The 17,118-nt window shown below is 43.7% G+C and overlaps 1 protein-coding gene across 5 annotated transcripts in view; it reads left to right on the forward strand.

The window, feature by feature from the left end:
• Ten-a (Teneurin-a transmembrane protein) overlaps positions 1-17,118 on the forward strand; it is a 212,728-nt gene that overhangs the window by 137,418 nt on the left and 58,192 nt on the right. For 4 of the 5 annotated variants that reach the window (XM_089263254.1, XM_089263256.1, XM_089263257.1 and 1 more), the window contains 3 exons: positions 11,250-12,494; positions 13,797-13,991; positions 16,541-16,750. In XM_089263254.1, the coding sequence (XP_089119380.1) occupies positions 11,250-12,494; positions 13,797-13,991; positions 16,541-16,750 (1,650 nt within the window). The remainder of the gene's footprint in view (positions 1-11,249; positions 12,495-13,796; positions 13,992-16,540; positions 16,751-17,118) is intronic. The other variant, XM_089263255.1, reaches the window with a different exon arrangement.

Below are 17,118 nucleotides of genomic sequence, written 5' to 3' on the forward strand. Positions count from 1 at the left end.
AAATAGACTGACTGACGCACACACACACACACTCACACACACATGCCCTAATCATATACATATTTTATACACACACACGCATACACACTGACACAGCATGGCAAATACATCAAAGTGTTTGCTTTACATTAGCGTTAAATGGTGTTACTTTGCACACACACACACACATACAGAGAAACACGGACTCACACACACACACACACACGCAGCCAAGCCAAGAAACTTTGCGCCTGACTCGTTGGCAAACACAATAATATACCACACACACACACACTTACACCCCTCTCTCTCTCTCTCTATGTCTCTCTCTCTCTCTCTCTCTCTCTCTTTCGCACTCGCTAATAGCCGCTGGTTTGTTGATTATGTGAAAAGTTGCATGTGGCAGCTGTTGGTCACCAGCTGCACAATTGACAAGCAATTAGAAACCACAGCAACTGACACGCCCACCACGCCCACAAATTATATGCATGTCCCAGTTGCGCCTCGCTCACGAATGGCTCAAACATTTCAATCTAAGCGTGCAGCAAGAAAGAAATACTACAAAAATATATATATTTAGACATATTGTAGCTGGACAATTATCGTGATATACATACATATATGCTTGTCAAACAAGTTATGGAAGCTATATATAGATAATATAGATGTGCCTATGTAGAGGTCGAGGCAGTCGAGGTGTGACCTATTTAAGAGCTCAGTAATACGAATTGGACAAGGATTTTCATGTAGCTGAAGATTCCGAGTCAATTCAGTTTGACTAAAGATCGAATATCTATAAAACTATCTTTATTTTGAGCCTAAGCCATATGTCATATTCCATCGAAATTTTCGAAAACTTTTCCTTGCCATACTCTCATTAATTTACTAATGTCCCGAAACTTATTTCAAATCAGAGCTGTCGTTCAGAAGATATAGCTTCTTCTCTTCTCCAAGTTCCTTCAGCATTTTCCCAACTATTTTGCCAGCTCGAAGCATCATCAGCTTTTGGCTTAGGCTCAATCTAAGAGCTCATCGCGTTACCTGCTGCCAGAGCTAATGGCATTATTCCATTTCATTATAGCATTTAACTTGCGTCGCTTTCCCCAGCTGCTGGCTAACGGTAATATTAAATAGATTTTGTGCCTTGGCTTTGTTTATCTTTCAAGTTACTTTCTGCCTACACAGAGCATTTATTTTTTTTCTTTGTACTCTTGCGTAGGCTAAGAAAGGAATTGGATTAAGGACTTCCCTGCAGGCCACTGCCACTACGCTCACTATCTCATTCGCTCTCGCTCTCACTCCATCTCTCTCCCACGCTCACGCTCACTCTCACTCTCACTTGTCGCTTTCGCTTTGGCTGGCACTTAAAGCTCTCGCTCATTAGCTGACAATGGCAAATTAACAAAATTTTGAAATGCCAACGCTTCCAGGCATGCAATACGCACACCTTCACACGCACACACACACACACACACACCCACGCGTGCACAGCAAACAAAATGGCGACGTAGCACAAAATGTTGCCTCAACCAAATTGAATGCGGCAGCTGCAAACGCGTTTTTGTTGTTGTTGCTAACAACTTGATAATTAAACACGTTTCGTGTTGTCATTGTTGTTGTTGTTGCTGTTGTTGCTGTTGTTGTTGCTGCTGTTTTTGCTGCCACCTTTTAAATTATATTTACAGGTCAATTTGATTTTTTACTGCCAACCTTTTGGCAAACGGAGCAACTTTTTGCTCGGAACCCCGCCCCAACCCACTGCCTCTGCCCCTCCCCCAAGCTTTCACTGTGCTTCTGCGTGGCTCCTAAGTCTGGCCAAATTGTTGTTGTTGCTGTTGTTGCTGCTGCTGCTGCTGCTGCTGGGCAACGCTCCACAAAACTTTGCACATTAAAATATGTAAATTTTAATTTGAAACAAAAGGGTTGACGTGTCGCTACCCTACCTCAAGACCAGACCCAGCTCCATCTACGTTCGCCCACCCACCCCCGCATAGCCCGCGTTTGCACGCGACGCCTTTGTGCCTTGGCGTTTTATCTAGTGTTGCAAAACTTTTTGTTTCCTTTCTTTGCGCGTCTTTTTATTTATTTCTATCTTCCTTCTTAAATATATATATAAGTATATATTGTGTATATATTTATATATATATGTATATATATTTATATTTATATTCTTACTTTTTTCGCTGCTGCCAACTCGCTTGATAAATTTTCCAGCCGCACACGCATTTAATTTATGCGCTCCGAAATATTTCTCGTCTGCTTCAAATGAGCCAGCCAGCCAGCTGGCAAATGGGCGTGGCACATTTTATTTTATGCCACACCGAAAGACATTTAATTTTAATGCCAAAGATTTGAATATCTATTCGAAAATTGAGTGGAGTGTCTGGAATGATAGAGATATGTTAATATGCGATATATATCGGTTGAGCATGTGAAGGTTTATGTGCGATATATATATGGGCATTTAGTGGCATCTAAGGGCATCATCTTAAAAAATGCATCAATTAATAAAAAATTAATTGAAATATTAATTGAATCTTAATGAATTTAAAAAATTAATAAAAATATAAAATTAATCTAAATAATAATGAAATATATTTATAAATTAATATATAAATAAAAAAAATTAATTTAAACAGTAATTAAATTTATTTTAATTTTAAAAATCCTAAAAACTATTGCTTCAAACTATCGGCTCAAACTATCGCCATGTTGATGACACTCTCTCTCTCTCTCTCTCTCTCTCGCTGTCCCTCTCTTTGCTCAGACTAAACTCAGTCATTGCGTTATATAACAATCGAATCTTATTGAATTGCCCAACAGCTTCCGACTGCCTATTCCACCTGCTCAACTTTCGGGCATGGGCGTGGCAGCTATTTTGACTTGAAGCGTGCTGCGTTTAATTTATTATCTACGCTTTTAGCCGCAGTAGCTAAAGCAGCAGCTGCTGGTTCAGAGAGTCACAGGCTCTGATTTACAACAGCAACAACAACAACAACAACAGCCATGTTGCGGCTGCCTTGTGGCCCACTCCACTCCCCACCCCCCACCGCACCCCTCGTGCACCCCTCGCTGCTGTTGCTGCGGTGTCACAACGTTGCAAGTGAACGAAAACAAATTTACAACAAACCACGAGAAAAATGTGTGATGCCACTTGGCTGGCTGGCTGGGTGGCTCGGTGGCTCGGTGGTTCAGTGGCTCGGTCTGGCTGGAAAGCAACCCCAGTCATATCCCCTACCTGCTTGGCCTTATGGGCAGGCGCTTTACTTTGGCGCACAAAATGAATTTAAGTTGAAAAGTTGTGAACATTTTGTGGGCAGACGACGGCAGGCGGCATCACATGGCAATGGGAGTTTGGCAATAGGATCTGGTAAGGGACTTGGCCCAAAAGCTGCGTGTGGATTTCACTGATTTAATTGTTTGCCAGGGCGTCAGGGAGCGGGGAGGGGGCGAGCCAGCGAGTGAGTAGATCTGCTTGAAATTTATCTTTTAAAAATAATGTATTAATTTGTGTGGCTACCCTCGCATGCATGGCATGGCTAGGTATGTATGTGTGTGTGGGTGTGGGAGTTTGGTGGGACTATCCATAAACTCATTTGTGTAAAAAGCTTTTTGTGTTGTGTGTGTTTGGCTGTCGGCTTCGCTGTGCTGCGGTAAATGAATTTACGCTTCGCCGAAATCTATGTGTGTGTGTTTGTGTGTGTGGGTCGTTTTATGGTTGAATAGTTTTAAAGCTGCGGGGCTAAGATGAAGGCAACAACAGCAGCAGCAACAGCAACAGCAACAGCAACAGCAGGTGATGAAAACAGCCCGACTGCGCGCTTTAGCTTTTAATAGTGGCTAATATTTTTGCAGCTGCTCTTCCGCCCACACTCTGTGGAGCTGCCTGCTTGTGTGTGTGTGTGTGTGTGTGCGACGTCTGTTTGCGCAATCATTTTCTATTAATTAAGCGCAAGAGGGTTTAATAAAATTAGCAAACACTTGCGGGCGGGCCAGCTGCGACGTTGCCTGTGCGTTTGTATGTGTGTGTGTGTGTGTGAGTTAGCAGACATTTAAAAATATACAAACAGACACGCACTAACACACACACACGCACATCATTGTCAGTTAATTAACAAGCGCAAACACACTAGCTGAGACGAGAGTTCGCTTTGTTTGTTTGCTGCCTGTGAGTGTGAGTGTGTATGTGTATGAGTGTGTGTGTGTGTGTGTGTGGGTGAGTGTGTGCGTGCGTGTGTGGGGTCGGCCATGCCTTTAATTTGATTTGCAATTTGTTAAGCAGCCGCCGCAGCTTTGCTCAGATATTTGATAAGCAGCGCACAAAAGTGTTGCCTACTTTTATGGGCAAAGTGCGGAGCACAAAAATGTTGCCTACTTTTGAGCGCAGTCTTCTAATAAACTGAAAACATGAGCGTGTGCATCTGCACCAAGTGGCATGGCAGGCTCTAGCACACACTCACACACACACACACACACACTGGCCAACTATGGGCAGCTGCCAAAAAGTGTTGCCTACTTTTCAGGGCAAACATGCTACGCGCTGCACATGCAGCAAACAAAACTGTGTAAGCGTGTGCTTTGGTCAACAAGCCAGAGGCGCGGATCGCAGAGCACAGTGAGTGACGCACACACATACACCGACACACACACACACACACACAAAGCTGCAAATCCATTAGCTGGCAAAAATTTGCTGTCAACATTTGCGCATTAGCTTTGAATGGAGAATTTGCGAACAAGTTTCAGTGTTTCTTTTATTCTGGTGTATAAAAGTATCGCAGCATGTGCATACTTCGGTTAGGCACTGTAAAAACTAATTTGAATGCAGGAGGTCATTGAGTGAGCAGCTTGGCAATTTGCAATTTTCGATACTTTTAATGTTTGACACTGGACACAGCTGCCCCCGCCCTCCTCTCTCTCTCTCACTCTCTCCTCTTCACTTGCATGTGCAAATGACTGTCATAATTTGCTAGCCAATATATATGCGATATATCTGTCATATCTATACGATAATCGACCGCAACGTCAACAAAGACAACAACGTGACATGTGGAACAACCGCAGCAACAACAACTGCAGCCAACATGCGAGCTGTCCATGAAGTTGTTGCTGTTGTGTGCACAAAATGTTTGAGCAGGCCACGGCTCGAATTACCACTGATGCGCCAGTTTCTATCATAACAGCAACAGCAACAGCCGCAGCAGCGATAAGTGCAACAACTGCAACAGCTGCGACAGCAACAACAACAACAACAATGATACTGGCTGACAGGCAGGGCAGGAACAAGCGGCAATCAGGACATTTAACATGTTTGACTGGCAGTTAAAAGGGGTAACAGGATGCCGATGCGGATGAGGATGCGGATGCGGATGCGGATGCGCATTGCAGTAGTTATCGGAAATAGGTTAATCGATTTTTAAGCGCATAAACTATCGGAAACTCATTCGATATGCACTGTTTCACACAAATTGTGCGCAAAGCCTTGCCCCACATTGTTGCAAAATCCTTCGACTATAGCAAAACTTGAGCTCGCCGCACCCTCCTCTCCCTATCCCTCTCCCTCTCCTTCTCCCCAGCCCACTATTGGCTTATCTCGCCTGTCATTTGCAGCCGAGCTTAGCCATTCATTGAACATTTTTACGGATGCGGTTAGCCCAGTTGTGCAACATTCTAATTTGTTAGCAAATACTTGCAAGCATTTCGCTCTGGCATTTACAATGGCCACTCGCTTTGAGCTTCTCTGCGGCTAGCCGGCAACTTGTGCACCGTCTGTCAATTTGACAGTTTGACAAGAAGACACGCCGAAACTCAAATGCAAAACTGAATTGTGTTTTGTTTTCTGTGTGTTTCCTTCTTCTGCAATTTATTTTTTGGCTCTGTTGCTTTGCTATTAAGAGCTCTTAATTCAATTGCAGCCTCGATAAGTTCCCCTTTGCCTTTTGCCACAAATATGGCATTCATTGTGATTTTCCAGAAATATTTTCACTTGAGTTTCGCCTTAAGCTCTGTTGCGAAGGGCTTTACTGTACTCAATTAGCCACTCGATTTGGTTTGTTCACTTTTTTTCCCATAGTCCTCCCCCTCTCTCTCTCTCTCTCTCTCTCCTCGCTCTCACTTGGTCTTGCCGCTACTGCCTTTCTCTGGGGCACTCTGTGGTTTTTGCTGGCATCTGTCAGCTATGCCCGGCACAAGTCTTATGCATGCTTGCAGTCAATTGACTGGCATTGCCTTTACCTAACCGCAACAAAGAACATAAATTAGTCAAGCACAAACTTGAGAAGTGACGAGCTAAGAGCTGCAAATGAAATCCATCTGTTAACCATTTGCAATAAATTAGAATTGCTTGAATGCGAGTAGAGTGGTCAGAGGGGACAGTGGACAGTTGAGAGTAGATGGTGGACAGAGTGGAGAGTGGCAGAGGGTACAGAGAGAAAAATAATGTGTGGAGAGTAAAGGGTGAATAGTTGACATTGAATAGAGGGAGTTCAGCTTTGGATAATAGCGGATAATATATAGTTGCTTAAGAATCGTGGGTAGTACGTGGATAACGGACTAGGGATAATGGATAATGGATAATGGATAGTGGATATCGGTTATTGGATAGTAGTGCATAATGGATAATAAATAATGAATATTGGACAAAGGCTAACGGATAATGGATAGTGGTTATCGGATAGTGGGTATTGGATATTGGATAGTGGATAATGGATAATGGATAATGGGCAGTTTATAATGACCAATAGATAATGGACAATTAATGATGGATAATGGATAATGGATAATGCATAGCTGATAGTGAGTCGACAGTGAAGAATCGACAGTAGATGGTCGATCGAATGGATGGTGTCAAGAGTGAAGAGGGGGTACAGTAGTACGGCGTGAGCGGTCCAAGTAATATTTCAATTTCCAACTACGTTTAAAGTTCCAAGTGAAGTCCGAGTTTCTTAAACCGTTTCATTGTCTGTTGCTCCGTTAACGATACAGCTAGCAGAGTTTCAGCTAAGAAATGGCCGCACTTCAAGTGCATGTCGTTTTGTTGGCAAACCGTTTGCACCATTAAAACTTGTGCCAATTGCCAAAAGAGAAAAAGAATTTTCCGAAGAAAATTTCAATTAAAATGACGCAACACGACATTTGCCACTGACAGCCAGCACCAGCACCGGCACCGGCAACAGCAGCGGCAACAGCAGCAGCAACTATTACAGGGCGTGACCTCTAACCCGCTCGCTCCTTCTCTCTGACCGCCGGCTCTCGTTCTCAGTCGAGCATGTCCAGCTGGCGCCTCAACGTGTCGCTGGGAGGAGGTAAAGGTGTGCGCTTGTCGTTTAAATAAATTATTTTTCTTCAAGGAAGTGCAATTAAGAAAATGCTTCATAAATTTTTGTAACTTTGTCCAGGACATGGCCAACTTTTGCAACCCTTTTGAAGGCAACGGTTCGGCCTTCCTCCGCTCCACTGCTTGCCCCTATCGGGCCAGTGGCCTCTCTCCAACTATTCAACTTTCAACTCCCATTCGCTGCGGCGCTCTCATTAGCTTGAAGAGCCACTTGCTGGCATTGGAGCACGTAGATTCAATTAGTTGATCTTAACGGCTCGCATTTCCGGTTCCGCTTATTGCGTGTGGCCAAAATGTTGAAAAGTGGCGGGAGCAAGGACTAAAATAAAAAATTAACTAATCGAATACACACACCCTTTCTGATGTGGGCTTAGCTGATGGCTAAATATAAATAACGGTTTTTACAAGGAGTGTCCTGCTCTGTTCAGTCGTGTCCTGTGTCCAGTATCTATTCTCGGTCCTGCCAAATTGAGTCGTTGTGAATTTAACCTAACCACCCAGCCAACACACACACACATAAAATTATCGACTTTTTCTAGAACACCCCTCCCCCTCTCGCCGCTTGCTAAGTAAATATCCTTGGGCGCACAGCTTGATAGGGTTGCTTATTTCATTGTATGTGATGTGCTTCCTATGGCTTCGCCACAAATTGTAATCAAATTTAATTGGTTCTGTGTCACAACTCCCACTACCATGCTCCCCCCCCCTACCTCCCTCCCTCCCCTCTCTCTTCTTGGCAACTTGTGTGGCTACCATGAAAGGCGCGGAAAAACTGTGCCAAGCTGTTTTTCTTTTGGCCCATCCAGCCACAATTTCAAGCTTTTGTTTGTCTCTTGCGCTGCGCGTGTCCTTTGGCAGCTCCAGCTCCAGCTCCAGTTCCAGTTCCAGTTCCAGTTTTAGTTATCGTTCCCGCTCACCCGCTGCCCTCTTCCCACTTCGCTGCTCGCTCCCCCCCGTTCCAGTTGGTTGACCAGTTGCGAGCCACTTAAATGAAATGCTTGTTAACTTAATAGAACTACATCCTGCCTCAAATTCGTAGCACTCCAGCTACCCCTCCCCCTCCATTACGAGCTCTTTATTTATTAATGATGGGCTTTACTTTAGACACATATACTATATATACGTGTATATATGTGTCCCTGTCTGTCTGTCTGTGTGCTTTTCTGTTTGTTCTCCCTGCTCATTATGTTATATTTGAGGGGTTGGCACATCGAATCAAATATGCAAGAACTTAAATACTTAGCGCTGCCAGCGAAATTAGTAAAGTATTTCTGTCTGCACTTGGCTCTTATATTATTTCGTCTCTCTTTCTTTTCCAAGAGAAGTCTAAGAAGTTTTTAATGAATTGTTTGGCCTATCCATTACACTTCATCAATTCTGTTGGCATGGTTTCAACACTTATTATTAATAAAAAAATATAAAAATTGTAAGGAATCATTAGCAAAGTTTCGCATGTTTCAAATTAACGTTAGCAATCGATAAGAAATGCTATCGAATTTCAGGTCTATTTTTAGATCCAATACGTAGAGTTACAGCACTCTTAATATCCAAAGACCAAGCGAATCATTGAATTCTTGTTTGCTCTTTGCTGATTGAAGCACATCGAAGACGTCTCAAGCATTAGCTGAACTAATCTATTAAGTGCTGCACGGATTCTGATTCAGATTGTGCGCCCGAAACGTTTTAAATAATGAACGAGCCGAAGACAGGCAGCTAAATCTACTCATCAATCAATCAATCAAGCAATCAACTTTGATAATTAAAATGTCTTTCAGACGGTGTTTTCTTCATTCATTTGTTCAGTGTAGGCTTCTTATAAATATTTATAGAACATGTGTCTGTGACTGCCTATGTGCATATGTGTGTGTGTGTGTGTGTGTGTGTGTGTGTGTGTGTGTGTGTGTGTGTGTGTGTGTGTGTGTGTGTCTGTGTGTGTGTGTGCTTCGCTTAAATTAAAAGCTCAACAGCCAAATTGAAGCACGTTCGTTGACGTTAATTTGTCCTGCCTCACATGAGTAATTGCGTAGGTATATGCATGTGTGCCTATATGAGTGTATAAGTATGTGCCTGTGTGTGTGTGTGTAGGTCCTTTTGTCTGCAGCACTGTGCCAAGACATCGGCCATAGACAACGTCAACGGCAAAGGCAACGGCAAAGGCAACGACTACGACAGCGACAGCGACTACGACATCGACATCGACATCGACATCATTAGGTCGCATTAGTTTACATGTCGAGCAGTCGACATTACCATGCTCCATTTCCCATTTCCCGTTTCCCATTTTATATTCGTGATTCCATCTGCTTTATTCCCATTCCATCTCTTTCTCTCTCTCTCTCGCTCTCCAATGTTTAATTGCATTGCTGAGCATTTAAAGGAGAAAAGCAATGATATTTTATTTTTCTTTTTGTCTTTGTTCTGATTGATTGGTTTATAATTGTTTGACTGATCGACTGACTGCTGTTGCTAACTGATTCTAAGTGCTTTCAATGCTAACAAATTGCAAAAGGCTTATGCTAATGGCATTGACTAGACGGCGCTGATTGATGGGCGCAAATAGAAGTGAAATGTAATTATGTTTGTGTGATTGAGCATGATTGACTGGGTATGCGAGGGAATTGTATTTGCTTAGAAATCTTATAATATATAATGGATCCTAAATCTTAGCTCTTTAAGTCCATATCCTAGATCCCACATACTACATCTAAGATGATAATTCACAAATGCTAGAGCATATATCATAGATCCTAGATCTTTGACGATAGATCATAGATCCTAGATCATACTGTATAACCCAGATTGAAGCTAGCTCTTTAAGTCCATATCCTAGATCCCACATACTATATCTTAGAAGATAGTTCACAAATACTAGAGCATATTTCATAGATCCTAGATATTTGACGATAGATCACAGATCCTTGATCATACTGTATTTCCCAGATGAGAGCTCCTGCATTTTGGAGTCTAGGTCTTATCTAGATTTTGGTTACTAAAGTTGGGTGTAAAGCGATAGATACTTCTAGTTAGCAATTCAATATGGTTGATTACTTGATAGAGCTTGATTGATGATGACTGAAGTGCAAATATGTTTCTTTTTGATTATGCTCATGGATGCAGTATGCATAGGTACGCTAAATTTATTGAACATGAGCACGAAAAGCGCGAAAAGTTTGCCAATGAACATCAGCGATTGAAGTGTGCACAAAATGCCGCTTCAATCATGATGTAAGGTTAGTGGCGAAGAGCTTGCGGCAAACATTTATGGCTTGCATTATGCAACATGGCCCAGATAAATGCGTGCGGCACAGCTGGCGCCACAGCCAAAGGACATAAATTTCATGTGTTATCGATAAACGATAGCCGTCATCCATTGGCCATCGGCCATCGGCCATCGATGGCTGGCAAAATGCAAACGTGTTAACAACGCGCATTTTACTGTTCGCACGAAAGAGTTAGCTGGTGTGTGCTGCATGTGTGCGAGCGAGATGGCAACAGAATTGATTTATGGCCGAGTGCATATTAATATGGCGTTAAAATATGATGCCAAAAATTTATGTGTGTGTGTGTGTGAAAAAAAAGGCAAAAAGAAATATAAGACCGAAACGAAAATGGCAGCGCCTGCAGCATACAGCAGCTGCTGGAACCACTGAGCCACAAGGACAGCACCACACTAAACATTATTGCCAGCGGCGGCTGCTGCTGGGGCTGCTGCTGCTGCTGCTGCGGCAACTGCTGCTCGCCCAAAGGAGCATCAGATTTATGGCGTTAAATTTAGCAGTCATGCGATTTATGGGGCCGGGTCGCACATTTGCGTTTGCAGCTAGCAAATCGCAGCCAAAAACCACAAAACGACTAACCACTCACTCACTCACTCTCTCTTTCTCTCTCCTTCTCTCTCTCTTTCTCGATGCTTGGTGTTGCCCGCGTCTCGCAGCAGTCAGTTCGATGAAACCGAACATGGACAGCTCGAATTGTATCCTAGTCCAAGATGTCAAGTCGCAGCCGCACGATCTGCGGGGCGGCTCCGGCGGCAAGGGTGGCGACAACAAGGCGCAGGCGGGCGGCGGCGGTGCCACCGCCTATCCCACGGAGGAATCGATACAGACCAGCACCTCGGATCATGCAGGCAACAGTGGCGGAGGAGCGGCCGGAGCTGGCAGCGCCACGGGCATACAGCAGCAACTGTTGCTCCAACAGCAGCAGCCGCACGCCATCAATCAGCCGCTGACGCCGTTGGACGCGACCAATACACAGCTGCAGGATCAACTGACTTATGGCGGTGCTGCCGGCGGCTTGGGCCAGCAGCAGCATAATCTGCTGCTGCAGCAGGCGGGCCATCATCATCCGGCGCTGCAGCAGCAGCAGGGCGTTGGCTTGAGCGGCGGCCAGTGGCCGCAGGTCGTGGAGCTGAAGGACTTCAATGAGCTCTACCATGCCACCATACCGGCCTATCAGTTCTGGACACTCGAGTTTCGCAACAAGCATCCGGCCTTCATTCGGTTCAACTTTACGCTGCCCTGGGGCGCCCACTTCGCTGTCTACTCGCGCCGCAATGTGGCGCCGTCGGTGACACAGCACGATTTCGTGGAGTTCATCAAGGGCGGACGACTCGATAGCCACTTGCGACATCGCCGCGACGCCGGTAACGTGACCCACAATGCCAAGGACCTGGGACTGACTGCAGTTTATGAGAAGGAAAAGGCGAAGGAGAAACAGCAATTGCAACTGCGACGTCGTCGACGCAGCAACAGCTCCGAGGAGGACTTGGACCAGGAACAGGAACAGGAGCAGGAGCTGGATCGTGCCGAGGATGACTTGAACGATAGCAGCGATGAATCACCCACTGGCCTAGACTCGGCCGAATACTTTGAGGGCAAGACGGTCACAGTGGCGCATGCACTGAACAAGCGCTCCGCAGCTGATGGTGGTGCTGGTGGTTTGCCCGCTCTCGATATGGACGCCATGACCGTGAATGTGTCGCTGCTGCAATATCTGGACACTGGCTTGTGGTTCATATCCGTTTACAATGATGAGCTCGTCGCCCATTCCGTGTCGCTGCTCGCCGAGGAGGCCGAGGGCGTTAGCACCACCTGTCCGAATGATTGTTCGGGACGCGGCAGCTGTTATCTGGGCAAGTGCGATTGCATCGATGGCTACCAGGGCGTGGACTGCTCCAAAAGTAAGTACAACTGCCCATCTAACTAATGCCCACATCCTTCACCCTCCCCCTTTCCACCGGCTCGCCCGTGACCCATGTCCACTCTGCAGCTGCAATTTAAATTAAAAACTTACGCCAAAGTTGAGCTGTCAACATCACCTGCTTCTGTTTGTTTTGGCACCCCAGGCAGACCCACCCAAAGCCGAAACCCAAATCCACTCGCAATGCGACCCTCAGCTCTACTGCTCTCTATGACTCACATAGCCGTTCGTTTGCTTAGCACGCACAGTGGTGCGTAGTGCCAGGTCTATGCCTGAAAACAAAAGATCGATACTCGTTTCGATAACAACTATACATCGATTAATTTTTCTAGTTAAACTAGTTAACTATGATTAAAGTCTGTTAATATCGATAATATTTGATCAATAAGATCCTAAAAGTGAGCAACAGTTGATATCGATAACATTTGATGAGTTAGGCACTTCTGCTGTCTAAAACATAATCAATTCAGAGGGATAATGTTACAAATTCCTAGACAACCTTACGATACATATATCGATAACGCAAATTATCGACATTATTATCATTATCGCATAGAAAACCTGCTTATAATAACTCACTTATCCGATTACAACTATCAGTAAACCTAGAATTTGAATGTGGTGGTAGTTGATGTTATCGATAACATTTTCATGCACGATCTTGAACAAAAACAGTTATGGAGCTTTTAGATAACACTCAGAACTCTTGTATTTCAAAGTGAAAATCACTGTATAAAGTTAGATGTGTTTTGTGTGTTATCGATAAACGATAGTTTGCATTAGAAACGTTGCTTGCGCATATCCATTTTGTCTATATGCCATGGCTTTTATTCATGTATAAAATGAATAATATCTCCAGCATTACAACAACAAATTGTAATTCGATAAATCGATATGCGTTTTAAACGTGCTTCGGTAGTCAATTTCATTTCAATTTATTGCCGTTGCGTCTTTTGCCTTTTTAATAACAAATTAAAATTTCAATTGAATTTTGTTGGCTTTTCCTGCCTGTTTTGTTTTCACTTTGTTGTTGTTTCTTTTTATTGTTTTTGCCCCACTGTGCCGTAAAGTATTTTTATTATTTATTTACAGTGCGCACTGCTTCCTCCTCCTCTTCCCTCTCCCTCTCTCTCGTTCTCTTTCCTTTTCGTTTTGGCTTTGTCTGACACTTTTCAATACCAATTTTCGTTCTACTTCAGTTTGTCGCTCACACTCTCCCTCTCTCTCTCTCTCTCTCTCTGTCTGTCTCTCTTTAATATTTGTCCACTTTGACTCTTTGCAGGCGTTTGTCCGGTACTCTGCTCGGCTCATGGCCACTACGGCGGCGGCGTCTGCCACTGCGAGGACGGCTGGAAGGGCGCCGAGTGCGACATACCCGTGGGCGAGTGCGAGGTGCCCAATTGCTCCAGCCACGGCCGCTGCATCGAGGGCGAGTGCCACTGTGAGCGCGGCTGGAAGGGACCCTACTGCGATCAACGTAAGTGTCAGAGCAAAAACAAAAAAACAAAAAAAAAACAGCCACTCTCTATCTGTGTGTGTGTTAGAATATGTATGTGTATGTGTGTGTGTGCTGCTGCTGCTGACTTGGCATAAAAATGCTAAAATTATTTATTTGCCTTGTTTGCAATTTTCGGGAACTGTTTTCGGTCCCAGGCCTTTTCGCCCAAATGTTGACTTTGGGCTCCGATAAGGCAGCAGTTGCCACTATTTTGTGGACGGGCGGGGCAGCAGCAGCAGCAGCAGCAGCAGTAGGGGCGTGTCCTGGTGACGCCAAAATATTTCAGTTATTATGCCGCCCCAACGTTTAGTTCGTGTGTTGGATGTGCTTTTATTTTATTTTGTTTTTATTTATTTTTTTTGCTTTGTTTTTTTGTGGTCTTTCAATTCCAACAAGGGCAACCGGGCGACGTTGCATACTTTTTGGGGCGCACATGGTTAGGGCGAGGGGAGGAGTGGTAGTGGCAGGGTCAAGGGCCTCTGGCTGCGTCAATTAAAGCACTTGACTCTCACTTGGCTGTTTAACGCTCGCTTCAGCTGCTGCCGCTGCCGCTGCCCCAAACAAACTGACAAAGTAACAAAAAAAGAACGTCGAAAAAAATTGGAAGTGCATAAAATATGCAGCACACACTTACAAACACACACACACACCCACAGAGAGAGAGGCGCAACAAACATGTGTATATACTCCTGGTGGGTTGAATGCTTCTACATGTGATTGCTTGTTGCCCACTCCATGTTACGCGTGTGTGTGTGTGTTGACTGGACCCTTGGCATACAAAACAAGCGAACAACAAACAGAATAAACAACAGCAACAACAACAGCAGCAAGAACAACGACAACTACAAAGCAAACATAAAACGTATAGAATCGAATTTATATGTCGAAAGCATATTTCACATACAAAACGCTCAACAAGCCAAGACCTAGAAGTTAAAGAAGAGCAAGATGGAGAAGAAGGAGAAGAAGAAGTAACAAAAACACAAAAAAAAGTGTGCAGAAAAAGCTAGGGCAGCCGAAGCAGGCAAGAGAAGTGGGACAAAGCGAGAAGACAGCAAGAGAGAAGGTATTAGCAAAATTATAGAGTATCGGTCGCTGAGCTCATTAGCTGTAGAGAAAGAACTTGACATGCTCTAAGGATTGTAATATCTGTAAGGCGAGAAAGAACTTGAAGAACTCGAAGGATAGTAATGTCTGAGAGCCGAGCAAGAGCTTACAGAACTCAAAGGATTGTAATATCTGAGAGCCGACAGACTCAAGAGCTATAATAGATAGAACTTGATATTAGAATTAAAGCAATGTCGATAGGAAATAAATGGGATAGGAAATAAATAAACAAGAAAACAGTATATGGTAGATATATAAATTATCTACATAATAAAAAGTTCAATACAAATAAAAAAAATAAAAAAAATAGTAATAATAAAATTAAAGTCTGGAAAAATTATTAAATTGATGGGAAAGAAAACTCTACTTCAACTCAGATCTCCTAATATAGAAACCTAATTTTTGATAATAAAACAATTCAGCTAAGATTTGTACATAGAAATACATATATGTATGTGTAAGCACATGTATATTCAGTTAGATGAATATAAAATATTTATATTCAAGTCGAAAATTGTTATAACAATATCAAAGCTCACGCAAGCGCCAAAATGTATATATATATATATATATATATATATATATATATATATAAATATATATATATATATAAATATATATATATATATATATATATAAATCCCTCAACATATCGAACTATAGACATCTATTGATTGATTGAGGTAATCCAAGTCGAAATTCCACAAGAAAACTTAAGAGCTTTGAGTGTAGAGCATTTCAAAGCTTGAGGCAGGCAAAGAGAAGCATGGAAGACGCTGACGACAGCAGAGGCAGAAGGCAGTGAAAGAGAAAGACGGGGAGAGAGGAGGAGTCAAAGAGAGAGAGAGGGAGAGAGAGCAAAACAAAATTGCAACAACTGCGCAAAATTACCAAGTTGAACTAAACTGGAATTTCATTTTAATGACCACTTTCGTACGTGTCCAACATACTAATCATGTCATGTGTGCCACTGTGTGTGTGTGTGTGTGTGTGTGACCTGACCCCGAAATTGGTGTGTGCCAAGTGTGTGTGCGTGTGTGTGTGCGGGTGGCTAACGGGCTAGCGGCATGTATTGCCAGCGGTTCGTGACGGGCTTTTGTTTTGCCAAGACTGTTACGAGGTAAACCCACCCACACACACACACACACACACCCATACGTGGTCCTATGAGCCATTGGTTGTATCTGTGCACATATTGTATGTTACTTTCATATATATATTTGTATATGTATTTATGTATGTATGTATGTCTTTTTATGTATTTGTATATGCTTTGCGACTAACAAAAACCCATTTTGTATTCTTCTCTCTTTCACATCCGTACGTCCCAACCAACAACAACAATAATAACAACAACAACAACAACAACAACAACTACTCTGCTCATCGGACATCGTGGCGTGCATTTTGGAATCGTGCAGATGATTGCCTTGATCCATTGTGCTCCGGCCATGGCACCTGCGTGGCCGGGCAGTGCTACTGCAAGGCCGGCTGGCAGGGCGAGGACTGCGGCACCATTGATCAGCAGGTGTATCAATGCCTGCCCGGCTGCTCAGAGCATGGCACCTACGACCTGGAGACGGGACAATGCGTCTGCGAGCGCCACTGGACGGGACCAGATTGTTCGCAAGGTGAGTGCAGCATATGAGGAGCATCTGGCACTACTACACACACTCACACACACACTCACACACACTCATCTCATACAAATAACCGGAATAACAATTGCACTCTGTGTTTCTCTGTGCATGTGTGCATGTGTGTGTGTGTGTTATTTGTATATTGTTTGCGGGTGTTACGTGTGTGTGCCATTTGTTGTTTTTCCTCTGCTTCTTCATTTTTCTCTCTCTTTTTTTTTTGCGCTTTTGTTTTGTGTTTCGGTTGTTGTTGTGTTCCGGTGTCGTTCCGAACAACAAGCTGCTTACAAATGATTCTTCAGTTCGAGCATTGAATTCAAATGAGACGAGCTGAGAAGTGTTTGAAGCGCCCGCATTTAACA

This window comes from Drosophila navojoa, chromosome X (genome assembly GCF_054131105.1).
Source record: "Drosophila navojoa isolate 15081-1374.11 chromosome X, UAZ_NAV_1.0, whole genome shotgun sequence".
Taxonomy (NCBI): Eukaryota; Metazoa; Arthropoda; class Insecta; order Diptera; family Drosophilidae; genus Drosophila; species Drosophila navojoa.